Below are 17,551 nucleotides of genomic sequence, written 5' to 3' on the forward strand. Positions count from 1 at the left end.
TGTTATCGATAAGCTGATTACCCACGTAGCGCCTTAACCGTCACGTTAAATGGCGATCCTCAACAACTGTGATCCAGAATAGTGGAAATTTTAGAGACTAAGACGACGTTTACATATTCACTTATCTCTTTTATTCCGTGCTTCCAATTTAAGATAAGAAATACAATATACAAAAACAATTCGAGATTGGCCAAGTATTTTATTGATTTGTGTTTGGTAGTGTGCATCGTTAAGTCGAATACTTGACAGTTGAATTGCACAGTTTTGTAAGGATGCACACTCTGCTTGTGACAGCCGTATATTCGCAAATCTTGGAAACATTTTTTTAATTTTATTTCATACTTCTCTTTCAGATAACTCACTTCCCTCACAGTGCGAGTTGCAATATCAACTATCTACAGAGCTACTAAAACGCCTTAACTCAGCTGTCAGTGATGAGCAACTTGAAATGTGCGCCTTAATCAATGGTTGTACAGTGAGTTGTGGCCAGGCAAAGCTTACTCTTAACCCATGTACTCTACTTACCACCGATACGCGCTTATGTATTAGCTCAAGTAAATTTGATTGGCTATAAGCACGGAGGCAGATGCTGAAATCGAGATTTGTCTAACACAATTAATGTCCAATTTAGTTGAAGTGGAACGTGTTGATGCCACAACGGTTTTAATAAGTTTTCTAGACGAAACTCAAGATCAGAGCGAAATCTGGCATTGTTTGTTTGAGACGAAAGAGAACGCGGAAAATAAATAAATAAATAAATATGTTCTTTTATCTTTTTTTTTTTTACTAGTACTAACATGTCGGAAATCGAAAGTCGTGATGCGGCGTGACACTATTGAACAGCTAAACTGACGATCCATGTAAAATATATTTATAAGATATTATAAAAGGAAATATATGCATCCATGCATGTTAAACTATTGTTTATACTTTGTAACAATGATATAAATAATTATATTTACTATGTAACTGTGTAGCATAAAATCTTTATACAATATTGTGTTGTTGAAAAAAAGTTATAACTAAGCACACTCTTGACACAAATGAATGTCTTGTTTTTTTATTTAATTATTGTTTGATTGATTTGTTTTTTTTTTTCATTTACTACAATTCAAAAATTCTACATATCTTATGCAATAAATCTTTTTATTATTAAATAAAGACTATTCTCGTAACTTTTCAATTCTACTCAGCAGTGAATATACTTGTGAAATATATCAAACACCCTTGTGCATTGGAAAATATCGGCATGCAGTACGAAATACATAAAGTTAGTACCTTTGGTATGGCCCTGTTTCGCCACAGTTTTCGAAAACGCCCTATATAATAAACATTTTTAAACAAGAGTTAATTAATTAGCATAGATGATAAAAGTCTAGAACAGTGGTCGACTGCTTATACCCGTACAAAAATATGGGGTGGATGTGTTAAAGGACGAAAGAAAGTTATTCTGCGAAAAAATACGAGTTAAATTTTTTTATTTTCAGTATTATTAATACTGATGTAAAGTCGCATCGTTTGACTTCCCTTCCAATATTTTTGGACGCGTATTACCAGTCGACGCCTTTTCGAGACTTTTACCGGATAAATGAAATATATTTTGAGCTGAAATAGATCATTTATAAATATGTGAGCTGTCAGGCGTCCAGGCACATGTGAAGTATCGACATTATAATCTCTCTATCCCCATGTTAGGGTAGACTTTTGTTCGTCTTAATCTGAAAGGTCATTTTTTGGCGTTTGCTTTCTAAGGTGACATTGTTTTCGCTGTGACTGCCAAGGCACGAGTGCGTTGATTCTTTCTTCGGTTAGCAAGTACCACTTTTTCACAATAACCAGTGCATACAGCTAATTGTTAATTATATTAAGCTTATAAACTAACTGAATGTAAATTGATCATAGAATAGGTTGATGTAAAATATATTTCAGTGTTTATAAATTCATGAAAATGGTACATAAAAGAATTCTTAAAAACTATTGCTTAAATGTATTAACAGTACCGCCCTCAATATAACGATAAGGCCTAGCGCGTATACGCTTTGCAAATGCCTTTATATAATGCTTTTCACGATGATACTCCACAGGATTGTAGAGCGGGCCCTCTGTTTCCAAAAATATATCAAAACTGTACATAGTGCGTACAAGTTGTGTCGCCAACAAAGCCAAATGATGCTTCAACAAGCTTTGAGTTAAAGAATTCGTCCAAAATTCCATTGATTTCACAGCGGCACTATTCATGCCATTATGCTGCCCATTCCAATAAATGCATATAGACCAAAGCGGGCTCTCTGCAGGAAATTTACTACTTATACTTACATGACATTCCATTTTAGCTGATCCACGTACAACAATGGCGCGATAAAAAAGATGAGTACTATTGACGAGCTCCGAATCGACGTTAGGTGCAGATGCAATATACTCCTCATAGCTAAGTGAAGTCCATTGTACAAGGCTGCAAGCAGGACGTGTAGTGGGTAAACATTCTTCCTTCAAGTATAAATCAATTTGCTTTTGAACCAGTGCACGTATTTGTTTAATCAAATTCAAGCGAGAGCTCCACAATTGTTGTATGGATTTTAAGAGTGCTGGTATCATTTTTTGTAACTTTGGTGATTCAGCTTGCATCGCGGCTGCAACAGTGGGCGATGTGTCATCGATGTCATTAACGACTTCTATGCAACACATTGACTGCAGCCAACGATAGGGACGTCCATATTCCTTCGTACTTAAATGATCCAAACATTCTTTTGGTGTCATGCTAATATGTTTCAACTCATATTCACCGCCAGGCACGGGTATAGTATCACCCAAATCGTTGTCACTCAAATATTTCAATACGTCTTGTGTGAGCGCTGCATCAACAAAACTTTGTTCAACATCACTTAAGCTTACCACTGTAGCTGCTGTTACAAACCCTAAACGTTTGAAATAACGCAGCTTCATTACTATAGATTCATCCATACTTTTGGCGTTATTACCAATTGTAATTCGTACTTCAAGTGGATGAGGCTGTAAAACTAATTTGCGTTGCAGTTGCAAAACATCTTCAACTATCATTAAATCGCTACTGCTGCCACTATGGGTTTTACGTTTCTTTACAACGCTACTTCCAACATCCAACTCATCGGTATCCGAACTAGCGCCACTCTTGATAACCTCGGTGTGTGCTGCCATTTCTAATTGCCGAACATCATCCTCGCTACCCACTACAACCACACAAACATCACACTCCTTTGCCAACTCAATTGCGTGTACGTTCATGTAAGCTAAATAGAGCGGCTGTGGCAAAAGCTGCACAAGCTGTTGTAACTTCCATTCCTTATCCATTGGTACTTGTAGTGCATCTTGTAGTGGACGCGTAGCTTTCAACAACGTACGCAAGGATGGTGCAAATGATGTCAATTTCTCGGTCTTTAGTACAATTTCCCTAAATACTTGTTGTTTGGTATTCAGTAATTCTTTGCACTGTGCAGCTAATTGTTTACGTAAATTCAATTCACTCTCTAAGCGTGCCAAATGCTTAGTATGTCCAGTCAATGCCGGCTTCGCATCTGTGGGCAGTAATGATTTGTCGTCTTCTTCTTCATTGTCTGGGAGCAATTCTATATCCTCATCTTGACTCTTGAACTTATGGCAGTAGCGTATTTCACGCTTTAAATGATTAACTTCGTAGAGTAAATTCTGCAAATGCAAACGATTACTATCTACTCGGACCTTTTCACGATGCAGATCTTCTCGTCCAGAACGTAGGCTGTATTTAATCATGCGATTGACTTTTTTGATCAAGACAAATAGCAGCGAAGCATATTTGCGCTTCTCGGCAAAGTCCTCAGTCCGCTCGCGTTCATCCAAGCCATTCTTCATTTTGAGTACATCATCGAAGATGCTGCGTAGTGTTTCGAAACTTTTATGCAAGGATTCCGCCATTTAATACAAATTTTATGAACGATTCGTACAAAAAAAAATATATCGGCAGTCTGGACAAATGAATTGAAAGCGGTTGTTTTTTGGCAAAGTTTTTGACAGATGAAAAAAGCATTTTCCTTTCAGGGTTGCAACTTTTTAGATAAATTAATTCGTAAGCGTTCGGAAAGCAGTGTTATTACGGCTCTTCTACTCCCGAAGCAACTTTTTCCGTATCTGAGTGTCAATTCCCTAACTATTCATATAATTTGTATGAAAGAAAAATATACATTTCAAAACTCATAGTTATACCTCTTATATGATACTACTTTATTTTCGTATATTTTTTCTTGTATTTTATCTTCAATTTTTGGTCGCACTCCCTCCTAATACGGCTTCAGTACTGGTGTAAGTGTGTAAACTATATTTCAAAAAACAACGAAATACAAGGAAAATACAATCCAGTTCATTAAAAACAAACGTCCCAGTTTGTATTTCGATAGGTTTTTTTGACGTTCGGTCATTTTTTCTTTATGTTTTTTTTTTTTGACACATGAAAATTTTGTTTTTAGTTTGAAAATTTGGTGCAAAAAACACAATTAAAATCAAATATCCCGTGAAAAAAGTGAACCATTAGAGGCCGAAATAGTTTTCGCGTGTTATTTGCATTGTTTTTATTTTTAAAAGTGTTAATGTAAAAATAAAATGTAAAACATAAACATGACAAACTCACTAATATTTTACTGAATAGGGCCTCTGAAAAATGTACACTCATTGAAAACTCATTTTCACACACAATTTATACTTTAAATTTTAGTACGATTATGTTAATTATTGCGCACATTGTTTTGTTGAATGAGCGCTGAATGTACAAGTCGTATGTCAGTGAGAAAAATATTCATCAAACGCCATGAAAACAAAAAAGTCATTCTGCAAGAGTGCGTATGGGTTTTGAGGGTCACAATAGTGTACACTGGCTGCCAAGTAAACTCACGAAGTTTTTATCAGTTAGTTTTTTTGTTCACAGTTTTGCCTTACGAAATCAGAATTTCAAAGTTTACGCAATTTCTTGTGTACACTTTAAAACTCACATTTAGCGAATGTATTGAAACTTCATCGTTTCACAGAATAAGAATTTCCCCCCTGGGAATCGTTTTTCGCTCAGTATACAGGCGCTGGATTCTCTAACTGTGAAAAACTGAAAAATGTTCACTGATTGAAAACTCATTTGCACACAAAATTTACCCTTGAAATTTTCATGCCCTATTCACTAACTATGGCGGATAGTCATAGTCAAAATAAAATAGGTTTTGAATTTGGTTGCAGCTTCTTTAACAGATAGCTCATAGAAAATTATGTCAAAAAGCAGCAACTAAATTTAAAACCTATTTAATTTTGACTATTACAATGGGCGTATGATTTTGAAATGTACACTGGAAATTGTGTAAACTTTAAAATTCTGATTATGAAGAAGTGAAAAGGGAAGAACCTATGAAAATTGAAATGTTATATTAGAATTAACAGTTTTTATAAAATATAAAATTAATATAAATTATTTGAATGCAAATATAGATAACAAAAGTAATATACCTATAAATTTAAATAAAGGCAGTGTAATAACTTAATACAAATATTTTACAATCACAATATCATTTTTAAATGTTCCTTATATTTCAGAGAAAACTCAATGATATAAACCAGAATACTTTACTTATAATTTTCAAAAAGTTTTATATACATTTGCAGTGCATACAGTTTTTATGGTTTTTGGGTCAAAACATACATTTTTTAAGAGTTCAAGAACGGCAGCCCAAGATTATATAAATCTTACTTGTCACTCAATTGTTCTGCGATCCAGTCAATATTTTCCTCGTAATATCTTGGATCTGATACAACCAGAGCCGTATGTTTGCAGGCATAATAATATACAAATGATACTGGAAACATTTATGAATAGGAATATTATCGTAAGAGAATGAAGAGATTTTACAAAGTCATACCTATACGTTGTACAACAGCTAGAGCAGTGAGGGTGCTTGTCCAATCAGCGGTGGGCGCCCACATTGTGTTATAAGCGATCCAAAAATGTTGTGCGGCCGAAAGCAAAAAGTACGTGAGAATGGTAAACAAAAAGAATTTGCAATTACGCAATATAACAGAGGCACCGCCGACCTAAAGAAGTTATACAAAATATAATAAAATTCAAATATTGATTCCATGGTATATTTATACCATGATTGATTCTTTAATTTATCATTAACCTCATAAACGCATGTTGAGTGCACAGCAAAGGTGAAAAATACATACTCAAAAATTATGAAAACGTCCTGAGTTCTGTAAAACAAATATGTCCTGTTGGCTGAAGGATGTATGTAATAGGAATATTTATACATACACAAACATCAATATTGATAGCTGCAGTTTTTCACGCAGGAAAATATGTGCAAATGTATTGAAAAACAAATCGGCTAGCAAAAATGTGAATTGCATACACAACAACAAAGAATAACGGCGTAAAGTCAATTTCATTTTCTTAACTTTAATTTAAAAAAATGTATGCTATTTCGCTTTTTTAAAAATGCTTCACAAGAAATCAGTTTATTCACACCTCAATACGCTGACGTCAAATTTAGCTCCATCGGCTTGGTTTTGCTAACATTTTTAATTTGTTCCTAAAGGATACAAGTTATTTGCATGTCTTATTTATGCGCATGCGCACTTTTTGGAAGGCTATGTTTTCATAGTGTTGTAGAATGTTATGGATCAATGAAATCGATAAAACTTTGGTGTACTGTCACCGTTTCCTCAGCAATTAAATACGGGATGTCGACCGAGAGGCTAAACGATTATAAACCCCTACTACTACCAAACAGGATAGATATAATAAGAGCCGTCACTCGTTATTTTTTAGGCATTTACTCGATGGTTTCTATGAGGTAGTCGCTGGTTTTTTTTGAGCGAGATGTGCATAAAATGTTTTCTGTACATTTTCATGAGGTATTTGCTTTTATTTTTCCCATTGTATTTAATTAAATATTTAATTCCCTTTCCAAAAATCACGCTTGCATAAAGTAGCTACACCGCATGGATAAATGGGAGGCAATTCAAAAATGTCCCTCATAGAAAACATTCGGCATCAATTTTTTGATTTCGAGCGAGTTACTCGCCACAAAATAACGGGTGGCGGCTCTTAGTATATCTATACTCTTTGCTACTACCAAAGAGGATAAATATAATAAGAGACGTCACTCGTTACTTTGCGTAATGTTATTCGTTAGGGTACTCCCAGGTTTTTTTTTTTGGGCGATATGTGCATACATGTCTTCTATACATTTCGTGGGGTATTTGTGTTTATTTTTCCAACTTTATTTAATTAATTAATTCTCTTTCCAAAAACAACATTTGCATAAGGTGCCTACACGGCATGGATAAACGCGAGACAATTAAAAATGTCCCTCACAGAAAACATTAGACATCAATTTTTATGATTTCCAGCGAGTTTCTCGCCACTCTGAAGTAATTAAAAAAAAATTTCATTGCTGAATCACCTTATTCACTTCGCTACTAGACGATAGATGACGCCGTATGCAGTTATATTCCTTTGTTTTTTGACAATTGACTGACATCTGTCATCTTCCTTCCCATTTCCGTTTCTTTCTACTGACAACAACAGCAAGATGAAGTATGTTCGTCTACCAATTGTAATTTTCAATTTATTTATTTTACCACCATCATTCGTGAAAACAGAGTAAAAAATGCACTGATGCTAAATTATTAGCATAAACAAGGTGCGTGAAGTAAAATTTCCTGCATATTAATAGTGTTTTCTTTGGTTTTTGCAGAATCGGGTTGTGTTCATTCAGTGGGTACAAAATTTACCCCGGCCATGGCAAGACCATGGTTAAAATTGACGGAAAGGTGTGTAAACTTGAATTTAATCTGCACAAATTAATTGAATATGTTTTCTCTAATGTTATATCTTTTTTATCGCAGACGTTCACATTTTTGGACAAGAAATGCGAACGATCCTACCTGATGAAGCGCAATCCTCGTAAAGTCACCTGGACGGTGCTTTACCGCCGTAAGCATCGTAAAGGTATCGAGGAAGAGACGACCAAAAAACGTACACGCCGCACACAAAAGTTCCAGCGTGCTATTGTCGGTGCTTCTCTTGCTGAAATCATGGCCAAACGTAACATGAAACCTGAAGTACGTAAGGCGCAACGTGACCAAGCTATTAAGGCCGCTAAGGAGCAGAAGCGAGCAGCTAAAGCTGCCAAGAAAACAACACAACCAGCGCAGGCTAAAGCTAAGGCAGCACCCAAACAGAAGGCTGCTAAGGTGACGCAGAAATCTGCGCCCCGTGTTGGAGGCAAGCGGTAAATTTTGTGTATTGAATGATGGATAAGTTAATTTATGTACGTGTGAGAGTATAAAGAATAAACAAGTGAAGTAAATAAAAATAAATTTACGTGCAATTTGTGTCAATGACAAGTCAACTACATTTGTTATGTAGCGAGGAAATTAGGGAAATTTTAAAAGCATGCGGCTTGTTTAGAAGAATCGTAGAAGGGAGCTGCAAAGCATTTAAAATGAATACCTCCCGTGTACCAGACCAGTCAATTAAGAACGCGTCGTCAGACTATTCCAACTACGTTAAGAACATAAAATGTTACACGTTGGTGAGGTGCTGTGTCTTAATTGAAATGTTTTTCATCAGAAGTCTTATCTGATTGCGAACTGACGAGTGTAGTTAGTTTCCTGTGCTGACGAGGGAAAAGCAGCGAAATCAAACACATAGTGCGCCATGCTTAGACAAAAAATGTAAATATGAGTTGGTAGAGAATCCTAGATGCCGAGATCTAAAAATATTTCATCTGCCGGAGGCTTCTAGTTTTTGGACAAGAAACTGTTTATTTTTGGCTGCAAGGGGCTCCCTTCCTCACCCCCCCCCCCCCCCTTTTTTAGTTCATGTGCCAGCATTTCCAGAATTTATTTGTTACAAAATACAGTAATACGACGCGTATCGACCTCGACACAAATAGTCTGAAGGCGGAAAATATATTTGCAGTTAAATTGAACATTTTCATGTGGTTGTACACAGGAAACAATTTTATGCACAAACGGATTTCGCGCGGATTTAATCAGCCCCATTCTGCATTTCGACTTGGATTGGAATTTTTTCGATTTGGCAATTTTGGTATTCTGTGTTCCAATTTCTTTCGATCCAACTTCGAATCGTTCGATTTTTTGTATTCTGCATTTCGATCGTAGTTCCGTTTTTCTAAGTTGCAAATTAGTTGGCGGAAAAATATTTTCTTTTTATTTTTTTATTAATTCATAACAGAATTTTAACAAAAATGTAAGTCAAACTTGTTAAGAAACGTAGAAGGCTTGATGATGGTTGTTTTTTATCACCCCTATTCTGCATTTCGATTACGTTCCCGTTCTACGCTCCGCTTTAATCGAAGTTTGGTATTCCGCATTACGACGGAATCGTAAAGAGAAGAGGAAGAGCACATGGTTTTTCGAAATCAGCTGTTAGTACGGAATGTGTGAACATTGGAACAAAATAAATTAAAGAAAATTTGTAAAAAACACTGAAAAACGTTTATATTTTATTATCCACGCCATTTTGTACAAAAAAAAAGCAATAGAATATATTGCCGCAGTGTTATATTTTTTTGAATGAAGTGCTTTGAGTGTTTTTGTCGTTCTTTTGGCCAATTCCCTGCCGTGGCCACCAAGTTTTGTTAAAACGGATTCCTGCACGAATATAGTTGATATTTTCTGAATTTTAAGGTTGCTAATTTCATTGCACTGGCCTAAAATACTTTATAAAGGTTTATTTATTCTTTCCGCAAGGATTGTTTACGTTTTCGCTTCACCTTCCTCTACGCCGGCAGCTTGCTTTAGCATATAACTGGAGCCAACGAACAGACACAAATTATAGTTGTCTATTTTAATGGAATCAATAGCCGCGGCATTATTTATTGAGTTGGAAAGCAACGCATACGAAAATTGCCAGGCGAGAATGGAAAGGCAAATATTGCGAGATTTGTGTAATCCATTTGAGATGAGTGACGAATTGTAAGAAATTGAACTTAAAATTGGTAAAGTTAAAGACTTATTTTCTTATTTAGGTTCAAAAAAAACTTTCGACTTAACAAGGATGCTTTCAAGTATGTATTAGATACGTTTGCGGGGCAAATACGTCCAAGGACTTCGACATCGACATGTTGTTTTTGACCTGGAAACATATAAAAAACAATCATCATCAAGCCTTCTACGTTTCTTAACAAGTTTTACTTACATTTTTGTTAAAATTTTGTTATAAATTATTAAAAAAAAAAAATAAAATATTTTTCCGCCAACTAATTTGCAACTTAGAAAAACGGAACTACGATCGAAATGCAGAATACAAAAAATCGAACGATTCGAAGTTGGATCGAAAGGGATTGGAACACAGAATACCAAAATTGCCCAATCGAAAAAATTCCAATCCAAGTCGAAATGCAGAATAGGGCTGTATATGTTTCCAGGTCAAAAACAACATGTCGATGTCGAAGTCCTTGGACGTATTTGCCCCGCAAAAGTATCTAACACATACTTGAAAGCATCCTTGTTAAGTCGAGAGTTTTTTTGAACCTAAATAAGAGAATAAGTCTTTAAACTTTACCACTTTTAAGTTCAATTTCTTACAATTCGTCACTCATCTCAAATGGATTACACAAATGTCGCAATATTTGCCTTTCCATTCTCGTTTGGCCATTTTCGTATGCGTTGCTTTCCAACTCCACAAATATGCCGCGTCTATTGATTCCATTATAATAGACAGCTATAATTTGTGTCTGTTCGTTTGGTCCAGTTATATGCCAAAGCAAGCTGCCGGCGTAGAGGAAGGTGAAGCGAAAACGTAAACAATCCTTGCGGAAGGAATAAATAAACCTTTATAAAGTATTTTAGGCCAGTGCAATGAAATTAGCATCCTTAAAATTCAGAAAATGTCAACTATATTCGTGCAGGAATCCGTTTTAACAAAACCTGGTGGCCACAGCAGGGAATTGGCCAAAAAAACGACAAAAACACACTTACAATTATGAAAGCACTTCACTCAAAAAAATATAACACTCCGGCAATATATTCTATTGCTTTTTTTGAACAAAATGGCGTGGATAATAAAATATAAACGTTTTTCAGTGTTTTTTACAAATTTGCTTTTATTTATTTTGTTCCAATGTTCACACATTCCGTACCAACAGAATTTCGAAAAATCATTTGCTCTTCCTCTTCTCTTTACGATTACGTCGTAATGCAGAATACCAAACTTCGATTAAAGCGGAGCGGAGAACGGGAACGTAATCGAAATGCAGAATAGGGGTGAATACTGATGCCCCATTGATCAACCGGCCAAAGGCCGCCGACGGAGAAAGCTGTTCGAAGCGAAATAACTAGGCATCCGACCTCTGGTTTCGACGGTGCCCGGTGTGGGATTCAAGGGGTTGTGTAGTGCAACATATAGCTTCTCCAACCCAATTGTCAACCTCATTTCGAGCGGCGAATCCCGTTTCACTAACAGACGAGGCTCTGGCGACCCCAAGCTCATGGAACTTGGGGGTGGGGAGAGAGGGATGGCCTGAAGGTTCAATGTGGCCATATAAATCGTTCAAGAGATGGTCGGGCCAGCACCTTAATGGTGCTGTGTTACCGGAGCGTATCGGATCTGTATCCGACAAAGGACCATCACATCGATAACACTCCCCAAGCCTTCGGGGAGTAACCTAATCGCTACAACAACAACGGTGCCCGGTGTCATATTTCGGGTTTACGTTAGTATCTTTTGAACGATTTAAAATTTATAATTTCCGCCTTCCGATTATTAATACTGATACATTTTTGGATGCGTATTAGCAGTCGACCCCTGTTCTAACACAAAATAATATTAGGCATGTGTACAATAGAAGAAATCACTTTTATACGCAGTAAAAAATAAGTTCACAAAAATTGATTACTGTATATTCTTAACGTAAGAGAGAAATATTTGTTTATGCTATTCGTTTGTAGAATTTGATCATTGGGCAATAATGGTATAGACAATTAAACAACGCTTATTTATTTAGGCATATCACAGCTCATCTGGGCTATGTTTAGTATGTACAGGTATATTAGCTGAGAGGCTGGGATTTGTCATAAATGCAATGAAGTCTTTACTACTACGCCCACCATTGTAGTCAGCTTTAGTTTTGAGATATGAAAAGTATGTTATTGTAGGATAACCGTTTACGCCATGTGATTGACAAAGACTTTGATGTTTTGTACAATCCACAGCAGCAAATACAATGCGGGGATCATCTTTCAAAGCTTCAGCGGCTTCGGTAAATTCAGGTTTAGTTTTCTTGCAATGTCCGCACCCTGTTAAAAGCAGTAAAAATGTTAAAATCAACAATGAAATAGTTTTATATATCGAACAAAATTTATGATGGTTAGATTTTTTCGCCCTAATTTTATTTGGTTATTGAAATACGAGCTGGGTTTGGCTAGTTAAGCAGAAGTTGGTTTCTTGGACTATTTTTTTCCAAACTAGTCCGCGAGTTAGTTTGGTATGTTTGCTGTTGATCAATACCCAGTGTACGCCTTCAATATTGAACAGACATATTTTTGTGCTACATAAATCTTGCGCTAGTAGATTTGAGTCAGTTATTTATCAGAGGAAATAGATCACATTACACGTGTAATGGACCTCTCCCGTGTTGGTAAATATAACCATCGACAATTTCCTTATATTACTTAAAAATGTATTGAAAACTTCGCTTCCAAAAATAATTGAATTAATACTAATTCAAAACTTACATGGTGCATAAAACATTACAAGCGCATGTTTTTTTCGTTTCAATATTGTGCTGAAATTCTCATCATTCAAAAAAAGTACTTCAGTGTCTTCTTCCCCTTCCCATTGTTTTTCTGGCGGCGGTGGCGGTGGTGGCTCCTTCGGGTCAAGCATGAATTCAACAATTTTACTGGCATCACGTACATTTACATCAAATTTAAATGCACCATTTACAAAATATTTCAACGTGGGATAACCACGTACTTGAAATTTCTCAGCTATAACATTTTCTTTTGTTGCATCCAATGCCGCTAATATTCCAGATATTTTACGCTCTTTCATTATAAGCGCCGCCTTTTCATATTCCGGTTTCATTCGTTTGCAATGACCACACCATGGTGCATAAAACATAACTAAGACCGATTTCTCTTCCTTGAGTGCTGGTTCAAAACCTTGATTTGTCAAATGCACAATTTCAGAGTTCGTATCAGCAGACCAATCGGATTCTTTTTCTTTTTTTACCGGCACTGCATCGGGATCTTGCATGAATGCAACTATACCATCTTTATCATTTTCACCTTCGTAAGTGCGTTTAAGTTGACCCCGCTCAAAGTAAAGTATTGTGGGAAAGCCTTTGTTTTAGCAAATACCCATATTAGGTAAGTTAAATTTGCACATAAAATCATGTTTTTAGTCCACTCACCTGTTATATTGTAAGCACGCCTTGCTGGTGCATTCTCGGTACGCTCGACATCCATTGCAGCAATTACATAATTTTTACCTTTTAGCTCTGTTGCTGCCTTCGAATAATCTGGTTTCAGCCGTTTGCAGAAGCCACACCATGACACATAGAACATTATCAACATTGATCGCGTATCTTTACGCAAATGCCGTTGGAGTGCCGTATAGTCTGCAAAATGTAATACATCCGTCCCCGCCGGATCCTCTTCCCATGGCAAATCACCAGCAGGATCACGCATAAAGTTAACCATCGACGTAACACTTACTTGTCGATCGTAATCCTTGTGAAAATCGCCATCTTTATAGTGTTTAATCAAAAAGGGATTTGGCGCCACCTTCAATTTTTTGCACAATTTTTTACGACCACTTTGTGTACAATCAATTAGGACCATAGTGCCTGTACCACGTATTGTATTAGCGGCTTCGCGAAATACCTTTAGTTCAACAGGTGATTCTTTCAAACCCGCCGCAAAAAACACAAGCACGTTCGTTTTGGTACGTAACAACTTTTTGAATTCCTTAAATTCGCTTATATCGTCAACAACAGCATTTTTTGCATTTGTCTTGGCGCCTCCTTCTTTACTGAGTAACGTAAGCAAAATGAAAACCTAGTAACCAAATATTTTATTCAAAGCTTTCATCATTGAATGCAACTCACTTTCACGGTAAGTTGACTCCACGTCATGCTAGAGATGGGCATGTTTCGGTTGCTGCCGCTTTAAATATAATAACTCCACAGCAAAGAATGTATATCACAAGTGAACTGAGGTGGAACCTCTTAGTTTGCCTTAAAATAACAAAACTTTGACGTAGCGCTTGAAATTTAGTACCTAAAATCCTAAATTATTTTGTAACAAATCTTTTAAGCAGTCCATTTCCTCCACCCACACAGCTAACAGAAATGATGACGCTAGGAACTGCTTGCAGCGAAAGCCGGTATGCAGGGTTGCATTTGGCATTGTAAAGGGCTACCCAGCAAAATCTCGTGACCGAAAATGGCAACCAACAACAAAAATCCCACATTGTTCCACAATTGTTAGAATGAAAAAAATGAGATGGCTTGTTTCTGGTGTATCTTCATGCGCCAAATTATTAATTTCAAACATTTTTTTAGTTATACCAAAAAGGATAAATATAATAAGCAATGAGGATAAATATAATAAGAGCCGTCACTCGTTATTTTTGAGGCATTTACTCGATGTATACTGAGAGGTAGTCGCTACTTTTTTTTGGGCGCGATGTTTATAAATGTCTTCTATACATTTTCATGGGGTATTTGTGTTTATTTTTCCTACTGTATTTAATTATTTAATTCTCTTTCCAAAAAACACGTTTGCATGAAGTGACAACACCGCATGGATAAATGGAAGGCAATTCAAAAATGTCCCTCATAAAACAAAAGTAGCGACTACCTCATAGTTTACATCGAGTAAATGCCTAAAAAATAACGAGGGACGGCTCTTATTATATTTATCCTCTTTGGTATAACCTGATTAAGATTCATTTGGTCTTAGATATGACTATCAATAGAAATTTTACGCGTCAAACGCTTTTATTTAATTGTCTGATCAACGCCCTAGATTGATGAGGAGTGTGATTACTAGTACCTAGGACCTACCTAATTACTTTCTAGCTTTTAGTATTATTATTATTTCATGTAAGTATTGTCAAAGAGGATAAATACAATAAGAGCCGTCACTCGTTATTTTGTGGCGAGTATCTCGCTGGAAATTGAAAAAATTGATGCCGAATGTTTTCTGAGAGGGACATTTTTAATTGTTTCCCATTTATCCATGCCGGTTTGGCCCCTTGTGCAACTGTGATTTTTGGAAAGAGAACTAAATAAATTAATTAAATACAGTCGAAAAATAAACACAAATACCCCACGAAAATGTATAGAGGACATTTATAAACATCTCGCCCAAAAAAAAAGTAGCGACTACCTCTCAGTATACATCGAGTAAATGCCTCAAAAATAACGAGTGACGGCTCTTATTATATTTATCCTCTTTGGTATTGTTTTCAATAAAACCGTTTACCTTAAATAATTTTTTTTAATTATTTTATTTTGTATACTTTCATTGCCCTCAGATATGTTAAATTAATTTAGGAGTGGGTGCAAAAAAGGCGTAAAACTGGCCAATAGAAATAATAGCCCCTTCTAATTATTCAAGTAGTTTATTATAAAACTAGAAAGTTTTAAATCATCTTCATGGTATCCAAACATAAGACATACAAGAAATAGTACTTCATAGCAGATTTTGTATACATCGTATTTGGGCTAATTTTTCTTTCATTAATCGTGTAAGATCAATAATTTTTGGCTCTTGTGGGTTGTAGGTATATCTCGCGGATAACTTGCTTATATAAAAGCATAGAGCTCTTGATTATGTAAAGTATTCCAAAAACATGAAGATATAGTCGAATTTTGCTGAAACTTCGCAAAGACAATCTATTGCTTTCTTGCTATGTGTCAAAATGTTACAATATGTCCTACTTATTTTGCTATTGTTGTAAAATGGATTATGTAAATGAACACATTGTGCATTGACCAAATAGAGTCAATTGTGGCTATTTTTTGTCGATCATATAACAAAAACAGATACTTAAGTTTAAGTCACTTAAATTCATCAAAGTACATAGATCTATAGGCGATTTCGTTGGAGCTTCCTAATTCCGAGAATTTCGATAAAATTATGTCAATTTCCATGGCATCGTCCTATAGCGATTCAGGCTTTTTCTATTCACCTCAGTTACCTTCCCCGTTTTCTTTCATCTGTGCTACAAAAATTGGTAGAATATCTTCAGAGGTTATTAATTTCCCTCCCCACAAAGAGATTCACTGGCTCCATCGCACTACAGTTTTTTTTAAAGCTGATGGTTTGACAGTGTTTGACGGGATATAAATATAGGACCCGAGTGATTGAGAATGACTATTAGTCTATACAAAGAGGATAAATATAATCAGAGCCGTCACTCGTTATTTTTTAGGCATTTACTCGATGTAAACTATGAGGTAGTCGCTACTTTTTTGTTGGGCGAGATGTTTACAAATGTCTTCTATACATTTTCATGGGGTATTTGCGTTTATTTTTCCTACTGTATTTAATTAATTATTTAATTCTCTCTTTCCTCTTTTCCTCTTTGGTCTATATGCCTATTTGCACGGCATTGATAAGAGATTGAAATTGCTTTGGATGCTTGAATTCTATCTTACTTGAGCAGATTTGTATTCAAAGTAAATTGTCTTTGCTATCAAAAAAGCTACAACTACCTATAGAGGCTAATTGACTGTAATTACAAACTATTGTGTTTAGAAGAATACTTTTCTTAGAAAATAGAGAAAAATAGTATATTGCTATTACAATTTGCAAACCCACAAACCAGTATAGATACAGTATTATTAAATTTTTAGGAAAATTTCAATAAAAATACTTTTCCTGTTAACTTCTTTGTGCCTTATTACCATTTGAATAACGAATAAACTGGTCATCACGGACACGGACATAGCAAAATTTATTTAAATTAGAGTCAAAAAAGTCTAGAAAAACTTAACCAAAATATAAAGCGCCACACGTGTAACATTGTTGTTTTTTCATTTAAAAATGCTGTTACCAGATTATTTTATTACACAAATATAATGAACTTGGGTACAGAAATTCAGAAATCATAAGAAAATATTTTACCGATATACTTTGCTGTTGTGTTTAAAAAGTTTTTCACAATAATTTGAAATACTCTACGTTTTCTATGATTTTTACAATTAGAGGAGTAACCTCATGTAATAAATTAAATTTTCAATGACAATCAATAACTCTGAACTGAACAATTTTCGCCATGAAAAAAACTAAAATGCTGTGTAACAGGAGCAACACTTTTGTGACTGTTGTTGTTGTTGTTGTAGCGATTAGGTTACTCCCCGAAGGCTTTGGGGAGTGTTATCGATGTGATGGTCCTTTGTCGGATACAGATCCGATACGCTCCGGTAACACAGCACCATTAAGGTGCTGGCCCGACCATCTCGGGAACGATTTATATGGCCACATTAAACCTTCAGGCCATCCCTCCCTCCCCACCCCC

The 17,551-nt window shown here is 35.7% G+C and overlaps 3 protein-coding genes across 3 annotated transcripts; 1 reads left to right on the forward strand and 2 right to left on the reverse strand.

Moving 5' to 3' along the window:
* Positions 1-759: 759 nt before the first annotated feature.
* Positions 760-14,629, reverse strand: LOC137241462 (THO complex subunit 5-like). The gene is made up of 5 exons (XM_067769077.1): positions 14,130-14,629; positions 13,434-14,079; positions 12,754-13,362; positions 12,033-12,315; positions 760-3,916 (listed from the first exon to the last, which is right to left on the reverse strand). The coding sequence occupies exons 1-5, from the start codon at positions 14,169-14,171 to the stop codon at positions 1,975-1,977; spliced, it is 3,522 nt and encodes a 1,173-aa protein (XP_067625178.1). The 5' UTR covers positions 14,172-14,629; the 3' UTR covers positions 760-1,974.
* LOC137239260 (transmembrane protein 138) lies at positions 5,597-6,721 on the reverse strand. Its single transcript, XM_067764357.1, has 4 exons — positions 6,299-6,721; positions 6,165-6,237; positions 5,904-6,075; positions 5,597-5,840 (listed from the first exon to the last, which is right to left on the reverse strand). Exons 1-4 carry the CDS (start codon positions 6,430-6,432, stop codon positions 5,731-5,733), a joined length of 489 nt encoding a protein of 162 aa, XP_067620458.1. The 5' UTR covers positions 6,433-6,721; the 3' UTR covers positions 5,597-5,730.
* On the forward strand, positions 7,513-8,370 carry RpL24 (ribosomal protein L24). The gene is made up of 3 exons (XM_067764358.1): positions 7,513-7,585; positions 7,746-7,821; positions 7,897-8,370. Exons 1-3 carry the CDS (start codon positions 7,581-7,583, stop codon positions 8,284-8,286), a joined length of 471 nt encoding a protein of 156 aa, XP_067620459.1. The 5' UTR covers positions 7,513-7,580; the 3' UTR covers positions 8,287-8,370.
* Positions 14,630-17,551: the final 2,922 nt, after the last annotated feature.

The sequence above is a fragment of the Eurosta solidaginis genome, chromosome 2 (assembly GCF_040869045.1).
Source record: "Eurosta solidaginis isolate ZX-2024a chromosome 2, ASM4086904v1, whole genome shotgun sequence".
Taxonomy (NCBI): domain Eukaryota; kingdom Metazoa; phylum Arthropoda; class Insecta; order Diptera; family Tephritidae; genus Eurosta; species Eurosta solidaginis.